This window comes from Rhinolophus sinicus, linkage group LG01, assembly GCF_036562045.2.
Source record: "Rhinolophus sinicus isolate RSC01 linkage group LG01, ASM3656204v1, whole genome shotgun sequence".
NCBI classification, from domain to species: domain Eukaryota; kingdom Metazoa; phylum Chordata; class Mammalia; order Chiroptera; family Rhinolophidae; genus Rhinolophus; species Rhinolophus sinicus.
The window spans coordinates 103,131,432-103,154,385 of NC_133751.1; the positions used below are offsets into that span (position 1 = coordinate 103,131,432).

General features: G+C 37.2%; 1 protein-coding gene and 1 pseudogene across 10 annotated transcripts in view; both read left to right on the forward strand.

The window, feature by feature from the left end:
- Nucleotides 1-22,954, forward strand: part of PLSCR1 (phospholipid scramblase 1) — a 34,828-nt gene that overhangs the window by 8,527 nt on the left and 3,347 nt on the right. For 5 of the 10 annotated variants that reach the window (XM_019748913.2, XM_019748915.2, XM_019748916.2 and 2 more), the window contains 7 exons: nucleotides 1,898-1,978; nucleotides 4,058-4,111; nucleotides 6,506-6,741; nucleotides 8,125-8,167; nucleotides 11,162-11,382; nucleotides 12,484-12,645; nucleotides 22,257-22,418. In XM_019748913.2, the coding sequence (XP_019604472.2) occupies nucleotides 1,898-1,978; nucleotides 4,058-4,111; nucleotides 6,506-6,741; nucleotides 8,125-8,167; nucleotides 11,162-11,382; nucleotides 12,484-12,645; nucleotides 22,257-22,418 (959 nt within the window). The remainder of the gene's footprint in view (nucleotides 1-1,897; nucleotides 1,979-4,057; nucleotides 4,112-6,505; nucleotides 6,742-8,124; nucleotides 8,168-11,161; nucleotides 11,383-12,483; nucleotides 12,646-22,256; nucleotides 22,419-22,954) is intronic. The other 5 variants (XM_019748919.2, XM_074333977.1, XM_074333974.1 and 2 more) reach the window with 1 other exon arrangement.
- LOC141571844 (elongation factor 1-alpha 1 pseudogene) lies at nucleotides 15,062-15,969 on the forward strand (annotated as a pseudogene).

Genomic DNA, 22,954 nt, shown 5'->3' on the forward strand with positions numbered 1-22,954 from the left:
ATGACATCCTGCAGGTCTTTTCTCCTTTCATGATGCCCCCCTCTGTCATCTTATCTCTTGTGGTGCTTGTGGTCTAGAAACCATGGAGAGAGTAACCTGGGAAAAATGCTAAGCTATAAAGTTTGTAATTAGCAAGCGTCTACAAGGTGATCTTCTAAGATGAGGAGGCAGAACCCATCCCAGCAGCATTGAGCTCAGCCACAGCGGGTGTGAAGCCCACCTGAATGGGGGCAGGGCATCCTGGAGGCATTCTGAGTACAGGAGGCCTTCACTATGATTTTATGGGTTATTTTAAGTTGCATTTCACAGATCCATCTGTAATTCATATGCTCTTTGGTCTTCTTGACCACTTACCCATTCACGTATTTTCTCTTTGTATGAATTCCCACTGAAAATCTTGAAATCAGGATCATTGCTGCAGTACTAAAACCTCAGAGATTACCAGACCCTAATTTCCTGAATCTTGTCAGGTCATGGATATATGTGTGTGTTTACAGTTGTTCAAACAATGGTACCTGCTCAGGTGCCAAAATGTAACATACCATTTAAGAGTAGGTCTATAAGTGAGACTTTAAAGTGTGTTGTTTTGAGATCTGCTGAGTCCGATCCCATTGTCTCCAACACAGGTTGGGAGTAGGGGCTGTGGGCAGAGCGCTGAGAGCTAGAGAAGTAGGAGCTATGCCGCTCACCTGAAGCTGACGAACAGAAGGATGGTTGGGATGGAATGGAGGTGGTATTTCAGAGATCTGTGACAATTCGGGGTATGCTGCAGTGTCTGTTCAGGGAAAGGTCCTGATAGAAGTAGAGGATTCTCTGTTCCCCGAATTCGCACAGTCTCTGTGGACTCCATTCTGCTAAAATTATTGTGAAGCGATTGTATGGAGGAAAAATGGGGCCCACAATCCATCCTTCCTGCTGAAACCACAGTGTTGCATGACCTTTGAAGATTCATGAAGGAGAAGCATACAGGAAGTGTATCAGATGGAAAGTTTGACCAACCTTTTCTTCTATATTGATACCATGTCCTCATGATTCAAAAAGAAACTTGAATTTACAGTTAGTACGTCATAAGGAAAGAAAGGAGGACATGATAGAAGTGGAATGTCCACTAGATCGTAAGTTCCCTGAAGGCAGAGCCAGTGTAGCCCCAGAGCCTAACTCAGATGAAACAGGAGATGCTCAGTAAATATTTATTTTCTGGCTGGGATGATGGCTAAATGGATGACTGGAGAAACTCAAATATGAAGAACTAGGAGGTTAAACCTCTTGTACATATATTAAGATTATTCAAGGCACATTGATTAGCAGATAATATTTAATATGTTTGTTGAAATTAAGTGATTATTTTTCTAGGTCAAAATCAGTCAAATATTGGAAATTCCTATGGTTCAACCTTGTTAGGATAGTTGCGGAGTAAGCATAAAAAGGATATTTAAATATAAAAATACTTGCAATATTTTAAATATTTAAAACATTTCTATAGCAATGATTATAGATATCTTTAAAATCATCCACAATCCTTCCATTATAATCCTCATATTCCACCTACTTTTATTTATCTCTTTCTTCACAATCTATATGTGGTTTTAAAACAATATTTTTCTAATACCAACAAACTCAAAGTATGGAAGTGAACACTCATCAGTCATATTTGAAAACTAGAAATTCAACCCAAATAACTGAGCTGTCACATTTTATCCAAAAGGGAATTGTTTGAGACAGGATTCTATGCAAAATAACTGATAAAAGGCACAGCTTTTGTTAAGTGACGAATTCACTCCATTTCAATATAGTACAAGATCAGCTTAAAGAAAACTATATAGCTACAGACATTGTATTTTTCTTTCTAATATATATTTATTAAAGCAGATATACATTGCCTCTCCTTGAATTACAGATGCGCAAATGAATGCTCCTCACCCAGGAACAAATTTACCAGCTGGGTATCCCCCTCAGTACCCTCCAGCAGCATTCCAAGGTAAAATGTTTGTTTGCAGAATACAAGCCAAAATTCATCAATTATTGATATCCCTCAAAGGATGTGTATGTGTGTATTTATTATATTAGTGCATTTTGTTGAAAGTGCAATCATGAAATTGGCAGCCTAGTTCTGCATTTGTTTTGTTTGACTATATATTATCGTAAATATCATTAATTTTTGTTTATACAAGATAATAAAGGTGTAGAGTTAATAAAAATAGTAATGAGTTTACATTTGAAAAATGAAATATAAAGCTGCATATAAGTTAAATCCCAAAATACATATATTAAGTAAAAGATTGTATTGATTCTCCGTAAGTTTGGAAAATTGTGATCATGTAATCACACTTAGAAGATTTATCCCTGAGTGTTTTTGAGTCATGTATAGGTTAAGTTAATTGTGTTCAGTGAGTCACAAAAAGATGACTGCTTAAAATGAAGCTGCAAATAATACAGACACAGCTACCTGAGGATAATTCTCATTTTCACTTTGTAACATGTGAAAGCTTTCCTTTTGCATTTGTAAGAAAAGTAATAGACTCATATTATTATATACTAGGGAGTACATTTTTTTCTTTGAGCTACTTACTAAAAGATTTCAGTGATTTTCTTTTATACAAGTACAGTTATCAAAATATCAGAATGACCAAAACTTTACCAAATGGAAAGTTCATGGTGCACCCAGATTTGCAAGTAGGCAGGCTACCCTCATCTTGAGACCATCCTAGGAACTTAGCATCAACAGGAACTGAGTTTAAACAAAAGGGTGTATGCATTTTGTATCTACTATGAACAATCGGCTTGAAATCTGAATGGTCTGTTTAATTGTCTAACCAGGAACCTCCCAGTGGGTTCTGGATCTTATCAGATATTTGATATTTGCAATTAAAAGAATGTGAGCTGGAAAAACTACAAGGTCCTAAGGAGCCTGCACTTAAGTATTAAGGAAAAGCTCTTAAGAACACTAGTGCCAGGGCATTCTCCCAAGAAAACGAAAGCAGAAGTTCAGGTAGTGGGACCCAGGTACTGGTAAGGTTTTAAATTCCCCAGGTAATTTGTTGTGCGGGGCGGCCTGCGGGGTCTCTGCTCCCGCTGCCCACATAAGAATGCAGGATGTGGCTAGGCCAAAAAGGAACACCCACGGAGCCATAGGTAAGGGAGTCATACCACTATGGTTTCACTGGAGGCTGGGTTCACACGATGTGCGACCTGCTGTCCGCTTTGCTGCCAACCGACCTACTCTCCTCGACTCTCCTCCATAGCCGCCGCAGTTATATTAGTGGCCAATGGCTCAATGGTTACAGCTGACGGCCAATCAGCCACAGCTGATGGCCATCTACTACCCAAGCCAGCACCCCTCCACGTGAGGCCGAGAGCCTGGAAACTGCTCTCTGGGGCTGTGTCCCCACATAATTATAATGTGCAGCCAAGGCTGAGAACCACTGCTCTGAATTCTTACATGGTTGGTATTTGGAGAATTATTAACAAGTCTGTCATATTCATCCAAGGCACTTGGAGCATGATTTAATCCACCCATAGCTAATTAAAAGTGGGTGATACATAATTAGATTTGGTTATAATCAGACTTGAGAGTTTGTGAGAAAGAGCTCAATTTTATTAAGTCCAAGGCCACATACAGCACAGGTCTTAATGACAGTGATGCTAACAATAGTGATAGCTTAACAGTGAGAGCTTCTGCATAATGTGGATTACCTCATTTAATTTCAGATACTCTTATGAGGTGAACACTATTAATTACCCCGATTATAAAAGTGGGAAAACATTGAGAGGCTTGATCAGACTTCAAGTTCTGGCAATTTTACTTAATAGTTGGGTGGTGTTTTAAACAAGTTGCTTTAACTCTGAGCCTCAGTTCTTATCTATAAAATGTGAATATTTTCCAATTCAGTTGGTTTGGAGATTAAATCAGTCATATGTAAAACACCTAGCACAATGCTTTACAAATAATAAGTGACAACTATTTGCTGACTATATAATATGTTAAATCATTTCGGTTTATATAAATGAAAATATCCAAATTTCAGGTGATTTTATATGACTAATCCATTGATTTCAGGGGAAATCAACCATTCTTTCTCTCCAAGAGTTGGAGACTATTACAGTAAAGCTGGTAGGTACTATTATCAATTAAGTCTCATCTTCACATCTGCAATGGTTTGCCTGTGGTCTAAGTCCTTGCACTGTAGTCAGTGATCTTTAAAAGAGAAATTTTAAAAATAGAAATCTCTTCATATTACAGACAGAATTCAGCCTCTGTTGGCTTCCCATTACTTCTAAGCAAGAGGCCAAAATATTCAATTTGGCCACCAGGTCCGGGGAGGTCCCCTGCCTACCCTTCAAGGGCCTCTTAAACCTGGTGCTCTACTGTTTGGGTAGACGGCCTTCTCTGGCTTGAAAAGCCCTCTGTTACTATCCCAGGGCTTCTCTCTGACATGTTCTTGCTGTGCAGCTGGCCGCCTCAACTCCTTTTATCCCTCGGTCCTAAAGGAAGCTGCCACAACTGCTTCCCTTTCTCTCTCCCCATCCGAATGCCTTCCTTTTGCAAATACAGTGATAAAACTTCTGGTCCCTTCCTTCAGAGGACTTAACTCCAATTTTAATTAATCAATTAATCCCACTGGTGTTATAGCTCCTTACAGTAAGGGGAAGTATAAAGTTCTCTCTCCCTGTAAGCAATGAGGGCAGGGATTTTCATCTACATTTCTCATTTTAAATCCCAGTGCTCGGCACTCCTAAAATCGTTTTAAGATAGAAATCAGACTATGGAACTCACTCTTCTGCTTGAATTCTTCTACTGCCTGTCAATCACACTTGGACTGAAAGCCAAAGCCTTATTAAGGGGTTCCCTAGACAAACCACTTGTATTTCTTCACTGACAGCCTTTTCTCTTCTTTCTCTTCCTTAGTGATGTTGCTGTCTTTCTCAAACATGCCAGATTCATTCCTAAAAGTCCAGGACTTTTGCATTTGGTTTCCCTTCCTCCAGGAACATTTCTCACCAGATCTCCACACAAAGCTTTCGCTTCTCATCTTTTCATTGTCAACTTAAATTTTATCTATTTAAAAGTAACTAGTTGATACCTTTTCCTCTCCCCCATGTATGTTTTCCATCAGTTCAAGCTGAAATCTTTTCTAAAAATATTTTTCTTTCTCCCGGAAGTTGCCTGTAAGCTCCATGAGAGCAGATTGCCTTGTTGATAGCTGTATCCTCTGATTCTGGAACAGAGCCAGTCCCATTACTGGTCATGTGTAAATATCGGTTCATTGTAGAAGGAATGAATTATAAAAGCTATAGTACTTAACAGACATTAGTAGCAGATTTAGTCTCTCTTCTAAGTCTTACTTTTGAACACTATGTATTTTTCATCAGTGTTCCATTTAAAAGTATTTATAAATTGCATATTCTAAGTATTAAATTTTGCAGCCTTTACTATTAAAATATTGTGAAACACTGTCCTTTGAAATTATATTCCTTTCCTATGGAATTGCTGTACATTACACTATGCATGGAAGCTTATGAAGCTTCATCGTAGTCACAAGTCATGGGAATATAGAGTATACCCTTGGTAAATTTCTCCCTCTGCTGCTTATTAAATACTGAAGACACTTTTGCCCGTTATAACTTTTTACCTCCGTTCCTTCTCAAATTGTATTTCCAGAGAGCTGAGGGTCCTAAAATGTGAAATTTAAATTTGTAACCTAAATATCATAGGGGATTTTTTTTTCTTTGTCATGTAGGGGGTTTTAGAATTGGAATACACCGTGGATTAAAACTCCAGGGAAATTGTTAACCCAGGAAATTACCTGGACAGAATTACTGGAAGGAATGACGTGGTTTGACCTCTATATCCTGGTTTCTTAACAGCAACACTATAATATTTGGGGATAAATAATTATTTTTCCTCAGGGTGCTGTTCTGGACAGTTGCAGTTACTCAGCTGCACTCCTGCCCTGTATCCACCAGATGTCAGGATCATCCTTCTCTCCAGCTGTAACAGCCAAAAACATCTCCAGCTCTTGCCAAATACGCTTTGAGGGTCAAAACCATTGCCAATCCTATGCATGTAGGAGGTACCATTTGTTAGAATTCAAAAATTACCATTTTTACAGAGTGCTTTGGTCCTAGAAATGCAGGCTCAAAGCGTCTATTTTGGACCTTCTATTCTATGTCATGAAGGCATTCCATAATCTTTATGTAGATGACTCTAGATCATTGTTGATTTTCTTTCCCTTTCTTAGGTTTCAAACATTTAAATCTAAATTTTGGACGGTAATGATTAGACTGTAGGCTGACTTCAGTCACAGCCCACCACCCTCAGAAAAGCATGGATATGAAACTACAGATATTTAATAGAAACATCGCAGAAAGATTAAAACCTTAAGCTTTGTAGAAACAGGATTCCTGAGCTGAAATTTCAGTTTGTAGACAACTGGGGTGGTCCTAAAAGAGTTGATGTTTCCATTTCTCAGTGCAGTTACAAATTATTTCACTTTTTTTATTTCAGGACATCCTGGCTACCTGGGCCCCCAAGCTGCCTATCCCGGGACCCAGGCAGGCTATTCTGGCCCCCAGCCTGGCTACTCGGTCCCACCACCTGGCTATTCAGGTGCTGGCCCCGTGGGCTTTCCTGTCCAACACCAGCCAGTGTATAATCAGCCAGGTGGACCTGCAGTGGTACCATGGATGCCGGCACCACCAGTTCCACCGAACTGCCCACCAGGCTTGGAATATTTAAGTCAGGTAATTTCAAATACATAAAACAGTCATAAAAATAAAACTGTTCCAGTTTTATTTTTCAAAGGAGATTTACAAATAACTGAGTCACAAATGTCGGAAATGGTAAAACAATATTGTTTGCTAACAAATAACTAATTCTTCCAGGTCAGGTTTACTTTTAAAGCAAAATCCAAATGTCTTAGGGAATTGTGTTTTCTACGATCTTGAATATAATCTATGATAATAGCCGATAACAAACATTTATTAAGTACCAGGCTTTGTTCCTAAGTATAATACAAGTATTAACGTGTTTAATCCTTTCAGAAACTCTATAATATATAGGTGCTATAGTTATCACCATTTTACAGAGGAGGAAACAGTTCCAGAGAAGTTACATAATTGGCTCAGCATCAAAACACTTAGGAAGTGGAAATGGCTTTTTGCTTCTGGAACCTTGGTTCTGTATCCTGTGCTCTTTAATCCCAACACTGAATAATATTCTAGGACTTGGAAAGAAACATCCAACTCAATTTACTCTTGAATTTCAATAAGTGTTACCAAAAAAGAAGTTAATATTCTGTATATAACTCACTTTTTTACTGTAATTAATAACATTACATTTTCATGATGCTTTTGTTCTTTGGGAGAATCAATTTTATTAATGCTACCAATAAAGGAAAACAATCCTGAATTTTAATGTGGTACATGATAGTTTATCTCAGCAAGTTGAGGTTCCATTTCGTTTGGTGTTAGAAATCCGATAGGTGAAGTAGGAATATGAGATTCTATGTGTCTAACCTATAAACAAATATTCCTATTATATCCAACTAGTTTTCAGTAAATGAGCTGTCTTTCTTGTACTCTGCACTAATTTAATTTCCCACAATTCACTTGGGTAGCATATGATGTAAGAAATTTTAGTACTTCATAAATTCTCCAAGAAATACCCTAAACAGACTTTTTTTAAAAAAACAAACAAATTACGGTCTTACAAAACATGTAGGGGAACTTATCACCTACTACTATTAATGATTTCAAATGCACTTGAAAATAACATGTTTTATATTTGTAGAAAAACAGTCTTTAAGTGGATAAAGGTCTTAATATTTTTTAAGACCTTTTCTAGAAGGAACATTTTTTTCTTGTTTTTATAGGGATTCCAGTGTAAGACAATTTTATATGACCTGAATTTGCCCACGTTAATAGTGAACACATTCAATAAATATTTTTAATTAAAAATATATTAATTTTAGTTGTACTTAGAAGTAATATAAACCATCATTAAATATTGATAAATATTGATGATTGATTATATGCATTCTTTAAAATGTAAAAACAGTAATATTAATTTGATTGGCTTAATAAACACATGATATAATTTACAGCCTAATTTTTTTCACTCTATAGATAGATCAGATACTGATTCATCAGCAAATTGAGATTCTGGAAGGTATGTATTTATTGTATTGATTATATTTCTAGAAAGAGAAGACATTTATGCAGATAAAGGCATATCAGCAACCACAAATATAACACTTTCACTGATGTGGAATGAATAAGCCTGGTTATTTACAAATGTCTCTCGTCATAATAATGAAATGATTGTCAGCAGCTTATTTCTTGAAATTAGGAGTCAGGTGGTAAAATACTATTACTCTGGGCATCTGTCCTTGTGATACTGATTTTAACTTAGAAGGAAACCAGTCAAAACTTACTTTTACTCCCCGCTCTGTCTAGAAGTCCCTTAAGCGATTTCTCACTTTATCTGCCTTCTATGATTTCAGCTGTTTTCTCCACAATTTGTGATGACCTTGAGATTGGCACAAAGCCACATGAGCAGTGCAGACACCTTAGTACATTTCCAAAATGAATACACTTTTTTTAATTTGGATGGGTATGTTTTGGAAAATTGTATCCCTGCCCCCAGTTTCTCTTGGGAGTTCAGATGAACCCTGTAAAACCTTTTTCTAGGAGCTGAGAGTTATCACCGTGAGTGTTGGAGGTTGCTGACCAGCAGGCCTAGAGGGCTGGCTTCCTAGACAGCACTCCTGCTTGTGGGAATCAGGCTTGCCTCCAACAGATGTCTCCATGGGTCCAGGGCTCCTCAGGTATAATGAACTTAGGAAGCCTCTAGATGTCTCAGAACTCCTGCCCAGGGAAAGAGAACCTTGGGTAGATTTATGAGCCTTAGTGTCTTCCTTGTACATACAGAGTTCAGTGAAAATTCTGCTGGTTTTTCGAATATATATATTCACCTCTCTGCAAAGCTTCTTTCCACTAGTAGAGGTTATACTATGAATTACACTAGTTGATAATTTGATTAGAATATATAATCTATTATATTTCGATTACTTACAATGTACATTGTTAGATACCGTGTTTCCCCTAAAATAAGACCTAGCCGGACAATCAGCTTTAACGTGTCTTTTGGAGCAAAGATTGATATAAGACCCAGTCTTATTTTACTATAATATAAGACCGGGTCTTTATAATATAATATAATATAATATATAATATAATAAAATATAATATAATATAATATAATATAATATAATATAATATAATTGATATAATATATAATATAATAAATAATACTGGGTCTTATATTAATTTTTGCTCTAAAAGATGCATTAGAGCTGATTGTCCAGCTAGGTCTTATTTTCGGGGGAAAAAGGTATTTATAATATTCTCATTTTTGTTAGTTTATTTAAACTGTGTTTTCTCTGGAAAGGAGCTCTTTGATGTTGGATAATTTGTATCCTGAATTTTTAAAAATATTTTATTCTAGGGAATTTATTTTTTTGAGATTATAAAATCCCCCAAAAGGACCCTGTGCATTATACAGGGTTCCAGTCATAGTTTTTGGATTTATAAATTTTATATATTTTTGAAATATACAGGTATTAGTCATGAAATATAAACTAAGTTCCAAATTTAGTAGTTATTAATTCTTCAGTTTTTTAAAAAGGAATGTCTTTCTTTTTTTTTTTTGTCTGTATTTTAACATTATGAGTAGTGTAAAGAGATGAATATTACTTGGTTTATTTTTAGAATCTGAGACTAGGACAGGCACCTTTCCCAATTCAAAACTTAATAGACAGTAAAGACATAGCATAGAATTCATTTGTTTTCATTTTTTCAGTAGGAAGGAAACAGAGATGTATAATCCCATTGATCTCATTTTACAGATAGACAAACTGAAGATTTTTGAGATTTAGCCCTTAATGAAATACGTATGTAAATAGAGCCCATCTCATAAATCAGTTTAATTTTTTTCTCATGAAACATTTGACTGACAGATGTTGAGGTTAAGGGTGGTTCTTACAAAAGGAACATCCAGGGCCTGTGGGAGTTGGAATAAACATGCTTAGGGAGGTCATGGTGATAGAATTTGTGCAGGATGTCTCTGAATAAAAGCCCATCCACACAGATGTTAGAGAGTAGTTTTTGTCTCCACATATTGCTTTTAATTGCTTGTTATTTGGGTGTCTTGTGACATCCTATGTCCCACGTTAATAAGGGCTATGGACAAGTGGGACCATGAATTACTCCTTCCTCGCTCTAAGCAAGGGGCAGTTTCCAATGCATGGCTTAATGTGGGAAGCCCTTCGGTATGATACCAGGCGGGTGTCAGTATTTAGCATATCTCTGTTTCCCCAGTGAAGAGACCAATCCCCTCTAAGGAGCAGAGTTCCCTCAGGATGCCCGTAGTCTAGATATTCGGAGTTGCAGCCTTGTTGCCAAGCACATTTCCCCCATGTCTAATCCTGGTCTCCTACTTCTGAGCAGCTTCTGCTGCTCTAAACAAGGGTGCCCTGAGCCAGTGTGGTGTTCTAATTCACCTTCCATTTTCATTCCCTTTTTACACATGTGCATTGAGAGTGAACAGTTTCATTACCTTCCCTCACACAGTGCAAAAAGATAAGCCATAAATATGGTATAAGACAAAATCTCTAGTCAATTTATTTACTATACTGTTTCATAAAGCACATACATAGCAATCATCCTCGATCCACCCCCTTAACCAAATAGCTAAAAACTGTACCAAACACCTGGATCCGTCCCCTTAACCAAATAGCTAAAAACTGAACCAATGCACCTGGACATGTGCATGCAGTGGCATGACTGACCATCTGCAGCATTGCACCACCCCTCAGCCGCAGAGTTTCCCTTTCCGACACACGCCTGTGGAATTAGGAAGATACACGTTTTCTTTTCCATACCTCACAAAGGAGCTCTTCATTTCTTTATACATTAGTACCCTCTCCTCCTCCTCTTCCTTTGCCATTTTTCTTCTGTCTGAATCATCTCTGAACACCTTTTCCTTTCTTTTCCCCTATGTTACTTGAAGTATCATTTAAAAATGGTATGGCTAGATATTACAGTATCTTAGAATAGAGTTAAGATTTTTTTTAACATAATGGTTCCCTGTTATGTTTTTTAGTCATAACAAGTTTTGAAACAAATAATAAATACGAAATTAAGAACAGCCTTGGGCAGAGGATTTACTTTGCAACGGAGGATACTGATTGCTGCACCCGAAATTGCCTTGGGGCTTCTAGGCCTTTTACCCTGAGGATTCTTGATAACATGGGCCGAGAGGTCATCACCCTGGAGAGACCACTGAGGTGTGTCAGCTGTTGTTGCCCCTGCTGCCTTCAGGAGGTCAGTGAGCAGTTACCTTGGGAATCTGTAAAGTAGTGTAACAAGAATTGTCCCCCTTTCACTGAACCTATGTAATCAAATGAGATTTAAGGAAAATTGGTCCACAAGCTATTGGTTTATGCTTGAGAGTAAATTAGACAGGAAAGATGAAAAACAGTGAGCAGAGAGCCCCATGTCCCTGAGTTATTTGTGTCATGGGGTTGAGCATCCACTCAGAGATGAGACTTCTTGATCTCCAGAGAGAGCTGAGAAGAGAAGGCCCTGTGGTCAAGTGCCTTCCTTTAAGTAACCGTGAGAATCTGGCCAGAGCCAGGGGAGGAGCACCACAGAGAATATGCTAGAACAGAGTAATTCCAGGAGCAAGTGTCTAGAAGAATGCGGAAAAGGACAGACGTGTTCATCTCACAATTTCGGCCAACCTATTTTGGAACAAACTTAAAGAAGCTTCCTCTGAGAAATCTCAACACCAGTGTTTTTCAGTTCTCCATTTCTAAGCATGAATATATTTGAGTCCCCTTTAATAGGGATATATAGGCGAGAGTACCTTCTGTTCCGTAAACAGCAGGTGTCAATTTCATAGTACCTGTCAGCCCACAGGTAGAGCACGTGAAACTCACTGGAGACACCAGGGCAGAGTTTACAGGAGAGGGCCTTTCCCTGTATCCCCATTGGCCTGAGGCCAGACCTGCTTGGTCAGTCCTTCCATACAAGCAGCTGCCACACATGATACAGACAAAGACACAAGCACACAGACATTTGAAGTCTAATACTGCACTTATTTTTAAAAGGTAACTGAAGCTATTCATACTGAATTATCATAAGTGTGGAAATGTAGAACAGTGCTTAAGTGTGGATGCAGCCTGCCTGAGTTTGTGTCTCAGCTCTTCCACTTTGTAGCTGGGAAATCTGATACAGTTTAATTAATCTCTGTTCTTCAGTTACTTCATCTATAAGTAGGGATAATAATACCAACCTCATAAAATATGTTGTAAATCAAATCATGGTTAGAATAATGTCTGACACTTGGAAAGTATTCAATAAATGAGAGTTATTATTGGACATAATTATCACTACAATTTATATGTTCTTTTGCTCTTACAGATAGAAATCCAAGCTCCTCCCGGTGTGCCAGTAGGTTATGTGGTTCAGAACTGGCATCCATGCCTACCAAAGTTTACAGTTCAAAATGAGAGGAGAGAGGATGTACTTAAAATTACAGGTCCATGTCTTGTGTGCAGCTGTTGTGCAGATATTGATTTTGAGGTAAGAGATGTGATCATGTTCATAGGCTTTGTTTTCCTAATGTAAGAATAATATAAATTGGAGGATGTTACGAATATATCAAATAAATATGTGTATCCTGATATCTCAAGAGGGAGACAATGTGCTCAGATCTTTAGCTTTAATCAGAAAGGTGGTTATTGCTCTCATTGAGCATCAATGTTGATTATGCTAAATTGGGGGGAAAAAAACAGAGCCTCGTCAAATAAATGTAAGCAAAACATCTAACATTTAAATGTGGTGGTTTCTGTATGGAGGCACTACATACAGAGAGTGCCAAAAAAATGTAAGAAAAGAAAAAACTGTTTTAAAATTGTAATACTCAATATTTACAGATAACAAAAGATGAATACAAGTCACGTTTGACCTCTGCAATTACAAGAAGTGCTCAAAGTGGTTACCATCAGTGAGACACTTCAGATTAAGGTGAACTACTGCTTGAGCATAGATAACATCTCTTAAAATGTGTACATTTTTTTGGCACCTCCAGTATTATCCATTTTAAGTAGGACATTAACCTTGTCATCTGAGTCTGACTGCCAAAGCGTATGGATCTTTCAGTCTGAAACACAGGCTGCCAATGGTCTCGGCCCCCTTCAGAAGGTCTGATATCTTTGACCTACAAAAGTCCTATTATGCAAAGAGAGCTTTCAGGAAGATAGTGTAAGACATACTACCCAATTAGGCTTCTCTATGGTCTCTTTATCTCTGTATTAAATTCAATCATTAGAAACCACAACATGTCTGTATACTTGCTATCTGGAAGAATTTCATTACAGCAAGTTTCCAACAGATAATCTAGCCTAGTAGCTCACCTTATTTGACTGCAGATGTTAAAAATCAGGAGATTTTATAACTTAATCTTGCTTTCTCTTGTTCTATTGGAAAATCAGAAAATGTGGTAAATTAGGCGCACATCTCTATAAAAGGGACAAAAACCTGTCAGTACCTGAGTACTGCTGCCCCCTTGTGATAATAAGTGAGAACTCGGCCAGTCTCCCCTGACTTTCTAAGGTTTTCCACTCTCCACCCTTGTTCTTTCATATTATCTGTTTGGTCATCTAGTCACATGATATCCAATTCCTCTGTTAGACCCTGGTTATATAAAAATGAATCCTTCCCCTCACTGACTTAAGAGTCTAATGAGGGAGGCAGACAATTCTAAGAAAACTCATATGATGTAATAGAGACTTTGTATAGATTCTTACAAAGGGATATGGACTGTGGGGGAGGGATGTATACTGTGTATGAGTAAAGACTTAATAGGTTTATGTATAATAATAGTTCTTATGTAGGGATTATCATTCCTATCAAAGATCCAGAGTGGTAAAAAGCTGATTGTTCTTTCAGGGAATATTAACAAAAGTTTGGCTAACATATATTTGTGGAAAATAAGTGAAAATACTGGTGAAGCAAGGCAGACTGAATTGTGAAACTTGCATACTTAATGCTAAAAAATGTAGAAATCATCCAGCAATCCTTCTCAATGGAGGCCTTAGAACATCTATTATATGTACCAAATTAACTGCTGTGCAAATCCAGTGGTGCTACTAAGTACCATCTTTGAGGAGATTGAGAAAATTGTCCTTGAAACATTTTCTGTAAGCTAGGTAATGGGAAGTTTGAAAGCAGAAATTATCAATATGAGGGACCATGGTGGAACATGAATTCCATTTGGGTGTCAGTGGGCATGACAACTTGGTTTAGAGACACAGCAGGAGTCTTTCTATAGGAAGAAATAATTCAAAAGACATTTAATGAGTGTACTAACTGAAACTGATTCGTGGATTTGTTGTCAGTTGAGGATGAAAGAAAATTTGGAAATTATTCTGATGTCTGAGGATTAAGAAGCTGGATGAATAACGATGTCATTGGCCAAGTTAAGAATCTTGGAAGAGAAACAGTTGATTTATGGGAAACTAATAATTTGTATTTGAGTTGTTTTGGATTTCAGGTATGTAGAGGGAAAAGTTGAGGGTTTTTCAGCATACTGATGGTAATTGAAGCCGTGAGAAGATTATTTCAAGGGGTGAATAGAAGAAAGATAAGTTAGATTTCTTATCTCATGGAGATGATAAGGGAATCTGTCTCCAGGACTCTTGGTAGGAAGAAATGTGCCTACATGAAACTGATATACCAGTCCAGCCCACTAGATGAGTTTGGAATCTGAATTTATACCACTGTTATGGTTCAGGAATCTCACAACATAGAAATTTGCTTTTTCACAACGTTTTGCCACCAGAACACAGTGTAGTGAAAACCACCACTAAATCTAAGCCACAGTGGGAAAGGAAATGACTCATAGCTACATCATCGTCATTGGACATGTAGATTCCAGCAAGTCTACCAATACTGGCTATCTGGTCTACAGACGTAGGATTGACAAAAGAACCATCGAAAATGTGAGAGGAGGCTGCTGAATTGAGAAAGGGCTCCTTCCAGTATGCCTGGGTCTTGGACAAACTGAAAGCTGAATGTGAGTGTGGGATCACCATTGATAACTCCCTGTGGAAATTTGAGACCAGCAAGTATTATATGACCATCACGGATGCCCCAGGACACAGAGACTTTATCAAAAACACGATTACGGGCACCTCTCAGGCTGACTGTGCTGTCCTGATTGTTGCTGCTGGGGTTGGTGAATGTGAAGCAGGTATCTCCAAGAATGGGCAGACCCGTGAGCATGCCCTTCTGGCTTACACACTGGGTGTGAAACAACTAATTGGTGTGAACAAAATGGATTCCACTGAACCGCCTTATAGCCAGAAGAGATACGAGGAAATCGTTAAGGAAGTCAGCACCTACATTAAGAAAATGGGCTACAACCCAGACACAGCAGCATTTGTGCTGATTTCTGGTTGGAATGGTGGTGACAGCATGCTGGAGCCAAGTGCTAACATGCCTTGGTTAAAGGGATGGAAAATCACCTGTAAAGATGGCAAAGCCAGTGGAACCACGCCTCTTGAAGCTCTGCATTGCATCCTGCAACCAGCTCGTCCAGCTGACAAGCCTTTGCATCTGCCCCTCAAGGACATCTACAAAATTGGTGGTATTGGTCCTGTCCCTGTGGGCCGAGTGGAGACTGGTGTTCTCAGACCCGGCATGGTGGTCACCTTTGCTCCGGTCAATGTTATAACTGGAGTAAAAATGTTGAAATGCACCATGAGGCTCTGAGTGAAGCTCTTCCTGGGTTTCAATGTCAAGAATGTGTTTGTCAAAGATGTTCGTCATGGCAGTGTGACTGGTGACAACAAAAATGACCCACCAATAGAAGCAGCTGGCTTCGCGGCTCAGGTGCTTATCCTGAACCAGTCAGGCCGAATCAATGCCAGGTATGCACCTGTGCTCAGTTTTCACACAGCTCACATTGCTTGCAGATTTGCCGAGCTGAAGAAGATTGACCATCATTCAGAGAAAAAGATGGAAGATGGCCTGAAGTTTTTGAAATCGAGTGATGCTTCCATTGTTGATATGATGCCTGGCCCACATGTGTTGAGAGCTTCTCTGACTACTATCCTCTGGGCCATTTTGCTATTCATGACATGAGACAAACAGTTTCTGTGGATGTCATCAAAGCAGTGGACAAGAAGGCAGCTGGAGCCGGCAAGGTAACCACGTCTGCCCAGAAAGCTCAGAAGGCTAAATGAGTATTATCCCCAATACCTGCCACCCCAGTCTTAATCAGTGGTGGATGAACGGTCTCAGAACTGTTTTTCTCAATTGGTCACTTAAGTTTAATAGTGAAAGACTAGTTAATGATGACAATGCATCATAAACCCTTCAGAAGGAAAGGAGACTGTTTTGTGGACCATTTGGTTTTTTGTGCATGTGGTAGTTTTTAAATGATTAGTTTTTAAAATTGGTACTTTTTAATGGAAACAACTTGACCAAAAATCTGCCCCAGAATTTTGAGACCCATTAAAACAAAATTTAATGAAGAAAAACAACAGCAGCAACAACATACAAATGTATCCCAAGTGAGATATCACCAGTGGGATAGCTGCAGATGGCAGAATCAAATGCAAAAACACGCAAGGAAATCAATCATGAAGGGCACCCTCTGTTCCTACAGAAATAGCCCATCTTCATTTGGGCAGATTAAAAAATGACATAAGGCTCTAGGAACTAACACTCCAAGAACAAACTGCATATAATAGAATAATCTGCAATCGATCATATAAGAAATACCTAAACAAACATTAAAGAGACAAAACAAGAAATATAACAGGAAGAATGAGACTCATAATAAAGGACAGGAGGATTTGTGAACAAGCCAAATAGAACCCCTGGAAATGAGGGATAGTCACTGATGAAACCCCATTGGAAAGTATGAGATGCAAATTAGATACAGATGAAGAGAAAATTACATAACTGGATGATCAATATGAGGAAAATAAAGGGGAATATAAATTTGAAGGGACTCAAAAAAATTGAAATGACAGGGAAGCTATAATAAACAACTTCTCGCATATGCTAAAGAGGAGCTGCAGATAAGACAGAATGTACTGAGATAATATTCAAAGAGATAAATGACAGAATTTTGCTGACTTGATGCCATGAATCCTCAGATTCAGAAAGTGCAAGGAGTTCTGAATAAGAAAAAGACACCTAGATAAAGCTTAGATAAATTGCAAACATCAAAGGAAATCTCATATCAACAAGTGGGGGGAGGGGAGGAGGTTATCTGTAATATGTAATTCCCTTACCATTAGGGATTTTGAGCATTTTACTTTAGGTTTACTGACTACTTGTATTTATTCTTTTTGAATTGTCTATCCATACCTATTGCCTGTTTTATCTATCGGGTTGTTTAATCTTTTTTGTGTCGTTTTATAAATGTAATTTGTGTGTTGAAGACATCTGTCCTCTGATTTGAAAATATTTTACACAAATATTTTTTTCTGGACTTTGTTTATGATATATATATATATATATATATATATATATATATATAGAGAGAGAGAGAGAGAGAGAGAGAGAGAGAGAGAGAGATATCATAAAAATACACACACACACACACACACACACACTGGGGTGCCAAAAAAATGTATACAAGTGGACACTTTGGTCATCATTGCTCCAGCAGTAGTTCGCTGTAATCAGAAGTATCTGGACACTGATGGTAACCACTTTGAGCACCTCTTGTAATTGCAGAAGTCAAATGTGACTTGTATTCATCTTTTGTTATCGGTATTAAGTATTACAATTTTAATACAGTTTTTCCTTTCTTAAAATGTGTATACATTTTTTGGCACCCTCTGTATATATCTCAACACAGAAATTTTAAATCTTACATAGTCAAATATATATTTTAGTAGCTTCTGGTTCTCCTGTCTTGATTATGAAGTTCTCCCCAACCTTATCTTTATCTACTCTTTTTTTTTTTTTTTTTTTTTAATCTTTTTAAGGTTTAAATCTCTAACTCACTTGGAATTTTATTTGTACAACATAAGATCAAACAATTCTTTTTCTTTCAGATGACTAGGCAACTTGTCACAATTTATTAAAAACTATTTATTTAAGTAAACTATTAATTCCTTGCTAAATTGAAATACCATAAATTCGTATCAGTAATGGGATCTATTTCTCGATTCTCTTCTCTGTTTCATTGATCTAACTATCTGTTCCTACAGCAGTGGCTTATGATTCAACTATGGTGATTTAATGACATATCCTATATCTACTCACAGCAAAACAATTTCCTAGTCTTCTTCATCATATTTCCTTGCTGTTATCAAATGTTTCTTTTCCTGTGAACATTAAGGTCATTTCATTCCATTGTTCAGAAGTTAGAATTGGTACAATAACAATGGTGTTATATTAATCTGTTTATAATTTTTAATTAACATATTTATGATGCTAAACCTGTTTCATCTCACAAGTGTTGTATATTTTTCTTTATTCATATTTAATTTTGTATTCTGCAGAAGACTATATAGGTTTTTTTTGCATATACAACTTTTATTTTTAATTTATTCCTAAGTAATTTATAAGCATTATTATTAAGAAGAAATATTTGTATTTTTAGGGACTTATTACTAGTATTGAAAACTATTTATTTTTATTACCTTTTATTCAGTGATGTGCCTGGATTCAAGTTTTAAATTTAGAAGTCATTTTTGCTATGTTTACTTGGTTTTCCTAGGCATAAAATCAGAGCAAATGAAGTCATTTTAGCTTTTCTAATATTTAGTTACCAATTAGCCTTTTTTTTCCCAGCCTACTACAGCAAAATTAAATAATAATGCCAGTTGTGGGAATACCTACTGATGATTTTAATTTGATTTCCTTTGATGAAATAACAAATGTTTCATAACCTAGATATTGACTGTGTTTTTTCAGTGTTTTTAAAAAAATTTTCAGTGTTTTTTAATTCTCATTTTATCTAGAGCTCATATCAGCAGAACTAACTTTTTTTTTTTTTTTTGGTAAAAGACAAGATAGAAAACATTTTATATTTATGTTAAAACTATGCAGCTCTGCCATTGTAGCATGAAAGAAATCTTTAAAAAGCATAAATACTGGGTGTAACTGTTTCCTAATAAAATTGTTTACAAAAACAGGCTAGATTTAGCTCATTAACCATTGTTTGCTGACCCCTGACCTAGATTTGTATTAAGAATTGATACTTAACTTTCTAAAAGTCAGAATATCATAATGGTCATGAATACAGATTCAGGAGCAGAACACCTGGGTTTGAAATCCATCCTGACAGTTTCTTTTCTGTGTGAAATTAGACAAATTACTTAACCACTCTTTGCTTCAGTTTTTTTTATGTGAAAACTTTGTGTAATTATAGTACATATCTTACAAAGCAAAAAATTACCTAATACTCATAAAGCATTTATATGCCATGCTTTCATATACTAGATGTTACATAAATGCTTAATTAGTAAATAAATAAAATACCTTTTCAGCATCTGTGGGTACACTTATATGTTTTTAATTATATGATTTTCTAGTATTTTACAATTTATTATAGTATATTCTTACCTAGGTTCTATGTGCTAACGTCCTACTTGAATTTTTTGCATACTTTTTATAATGAGATGAGCCTATAGACTTCTTTTTAGAATACCTTTATCAATTATTTTTTAAAAATAAGTAAAATTTAAATTTAATATTAATATACCAGATTATTTATTCCAGAAGCTGAAATCATTTCATTATATAGAAATTTATCCCAGAAAACATTGTTTTTAAAATATTATCTAGAATTTAGTTAAAAATTATCTAGTGTGGTTGACTTTTCAGCTGTAGTTCATTTTGCACATTTCTGAATCTTTCTATAAAATTATATATTCTGCTTCTTACATAAATTGTAGATATCTTGCTGTAGAAATCAAAGAGGGGAAATGTTAATATCTGTTAAGTCTAGTGGTAGGATTATGGTGGCTGATAAGTTATCTTTTATCTATTTCATTGTAAAATATCTCAAAAATTAAAAATAACTAAATTAACAAATAAAACATGATTTTATTACTAGCTGCAAATGCTTAGATGACAGCTATTAGCAAGTAAAACACTAGCATATCAAAAGAGAGAATTTGTATCAGTCTATTTTCCCACAGTAGTGCCACATAACAAATAACCCCTAAAGCTCCGTAGCTTAAAACAACTTGCATTTATATTCATGTTTATGGGTCTGCATGTCAGCTGTGTTTCAGCGGGTATACCAGAGCTAGATGGCTCTGATCTAGGCTGTAAGTTGGCCACAGGCCTGCTCCAGGTATGTTCATTCTGGAGCTATATAGCAAGAATAACAACTTGTATCATGCTATTCTAGTAACTGATCACTGGAGAGCAAGAGCCAGGCCAAACCACTTAGCCATGGTTAAGGTCTCTGTTCATGTTACATCAACATTCCATTGGTCGAAAAAGTTACATGGCCAAGGCTAAATATCAATGTTCTGGGAAGTATACTAGGCTTACAGTGGGAGGGAGAGTGAGTGAATATTGATGAACAGTAATCCATGCTATCACAGTTTTCATATTGAAAGTTTATTTCAGGTTTGTTAAGAACTTAACTACTCACACCCAAATAAAATGAGTAAATTGTTTTTAGTTTCCACACTGTTGCCATGCAGCAGCCTACCCATTTGTCTTCTCTTACCTGCCCCTCAAGAAAGCAGGTAAGACTGTGAGACTGATCCTTTCAGGGACTTTGCTTCACCTTTGTGCTTACACCTTATGTCTCCCTGTTTGGCCCCAGAAAGATGGCTGGCTAGTCAAAGACAGGTAGGACTCCCCACAGGGCGGGGGCAACCCAAGCCAGACAAGCCACGTGGGGACCATCTGGGGAACTTGCGGGGTCAATAGAAGTGGGCACAGCCCCCCACCTTCCCCCCGACTAAGGAGAGCCTCTGCATCTGTGGCTGCATTCCATCCCACCACCTGCAAGGGAAGAGATTCAATGATGTGCTCTCCATCTATTCATACGCATAAAGGTTTTGTCCCTTGGGGAAGTACTTATCCTGGGACTTACAGTTCAGCTGCCTACAGGCAAGGGTGATTGGCTTAAATCAGTTTCCTATTGTAATGTATGGGATTCACAGATCTTGAGATTGACAAGCTTTACTTCTTTCCACACTTAACTAATAAAAGCCATGTGTTAGCCCGATTCCGGGCTCAGTCCTTAAGGCTGCAGTCCCTTGGCCCTGCTTGCACTCTACTCTCGTCTACTGTCTTTCTTAGCCTTGTGCACAGCTCTTGTCCTACGGGATGTGACACTACACATTTAATTAGCAGCTCCCAACCTGAGCTAGGGCTTCAAAGGGTGTGCTACCTTGTATACCTTTGAAAAAGACACTTCTCTTCCTGGGTTGACACAGCCCTACCGTGTGCACCCCGTGATGAGTGTGGCTCCATTCAGATCCCACATGCCCACGTGGTAGGTACATTTGTCCAGCTACCATCTGTTCAACTGTTTCTGATGGCCCTGGGCTTTCCTCAGGCAGAATTGTAAAGTTAGAAAAATTTTACTTTGGAGCTCTTATTTTAATACACTCTTCCTTTTTCATTGTTCTTCCACCTTCCTGTTGTCCAGTTTTACCCTAACCCTTAACCTGCATTTGGAATCTGGTCAAGTTACTTAACTGGATACTTTCCTCCTCTTTCCCAGGCTCTTAGTACTTCATGTTTTCCTACTGATGGTGAGAAACACCATCACATTGAAACACTCGGCCTGTGTCAACTAACTCTCTGTGCTTCTCTTAAAGCAGATATGTCACATGGTGGTTTAGTTCACTACTTTCCTGATGGCTTCTAGAAATTTCATCAAAGAAACATTTCATATTTGTATCTTTTCCTGCTTAAATTTTGTTTTAGATCAATTCAAAGAACTTAATGTATAATGGAGAATGTCAAATATTTCAGCAAAACTACTTTCACAAAAGTTAGTTCTCTGTACCAAAGAAACCATTTTTTTCATGTGTCTATAAATAAATACAGGAATTTATATGCATCTAAAATAAAGAGTGGTAGAATTTTCATAGTTAGGTATTGCACATTATTTTATTCCAACTTTTAATGTTGTTTAGTTTTCTAGAATTATTTAAGACCGTCTTTTTTTTTTTCTTTTTTTTCCAACTTAGATTAAATCTCTTGATGAAGAAAATGTGGTTGGCAAGATTTCCAAACAGTGGACTGGTTTGGTGAGAGAAGCATTTACAGATGCTGATAACTTTGGGATCCAGTTCCCTTTAGACCTTGATGTGAAAATGAAAGCTGTGATGCTGGGCGCGTGTTTCCTCATTGTAAGTCCATTCTTGCTAATCTTGGGTATAGATGATTTCTTTAGTAGCATTCTGAAATGATTCAGTAAATTGTACATTTTTAAACGGCCTGCTTAAATTTATAAGTTTTCTTTAAAGGGGTCCCATTTCATCCTAGCTCTGAAATTCCATTTTCTCCTGATACTCTGGATTCACAAATGACTAGTTTCTCTGTAAATCTATTCAGTTTCATAGGGCAATAGAAGGACCTTTGGGGTATTACAGAAAGGCCCTGGTCTTTGGGGATTTTATCTAAAAAAAGAAACAGGTGCTTTGGAGAGGACTTCAAATATGGGCTTACAAGGAATAAGACTCAGTGAAACAGGTGATTTCCTCCTGATTCATTAAAATTAAATAATCTAATATAGGAATGTCACCGTCATTAAGAGTAAACATCTAATCAAGCCATGGATGGCACTGTCAGTTGTGAGGAATTACGTGGGACAGAATAGTGGTTCTGAACTTGTCTCCCACTAACTCACTTAGCCAGCTTTTCAAAATCCCAAGTATCAACTCAG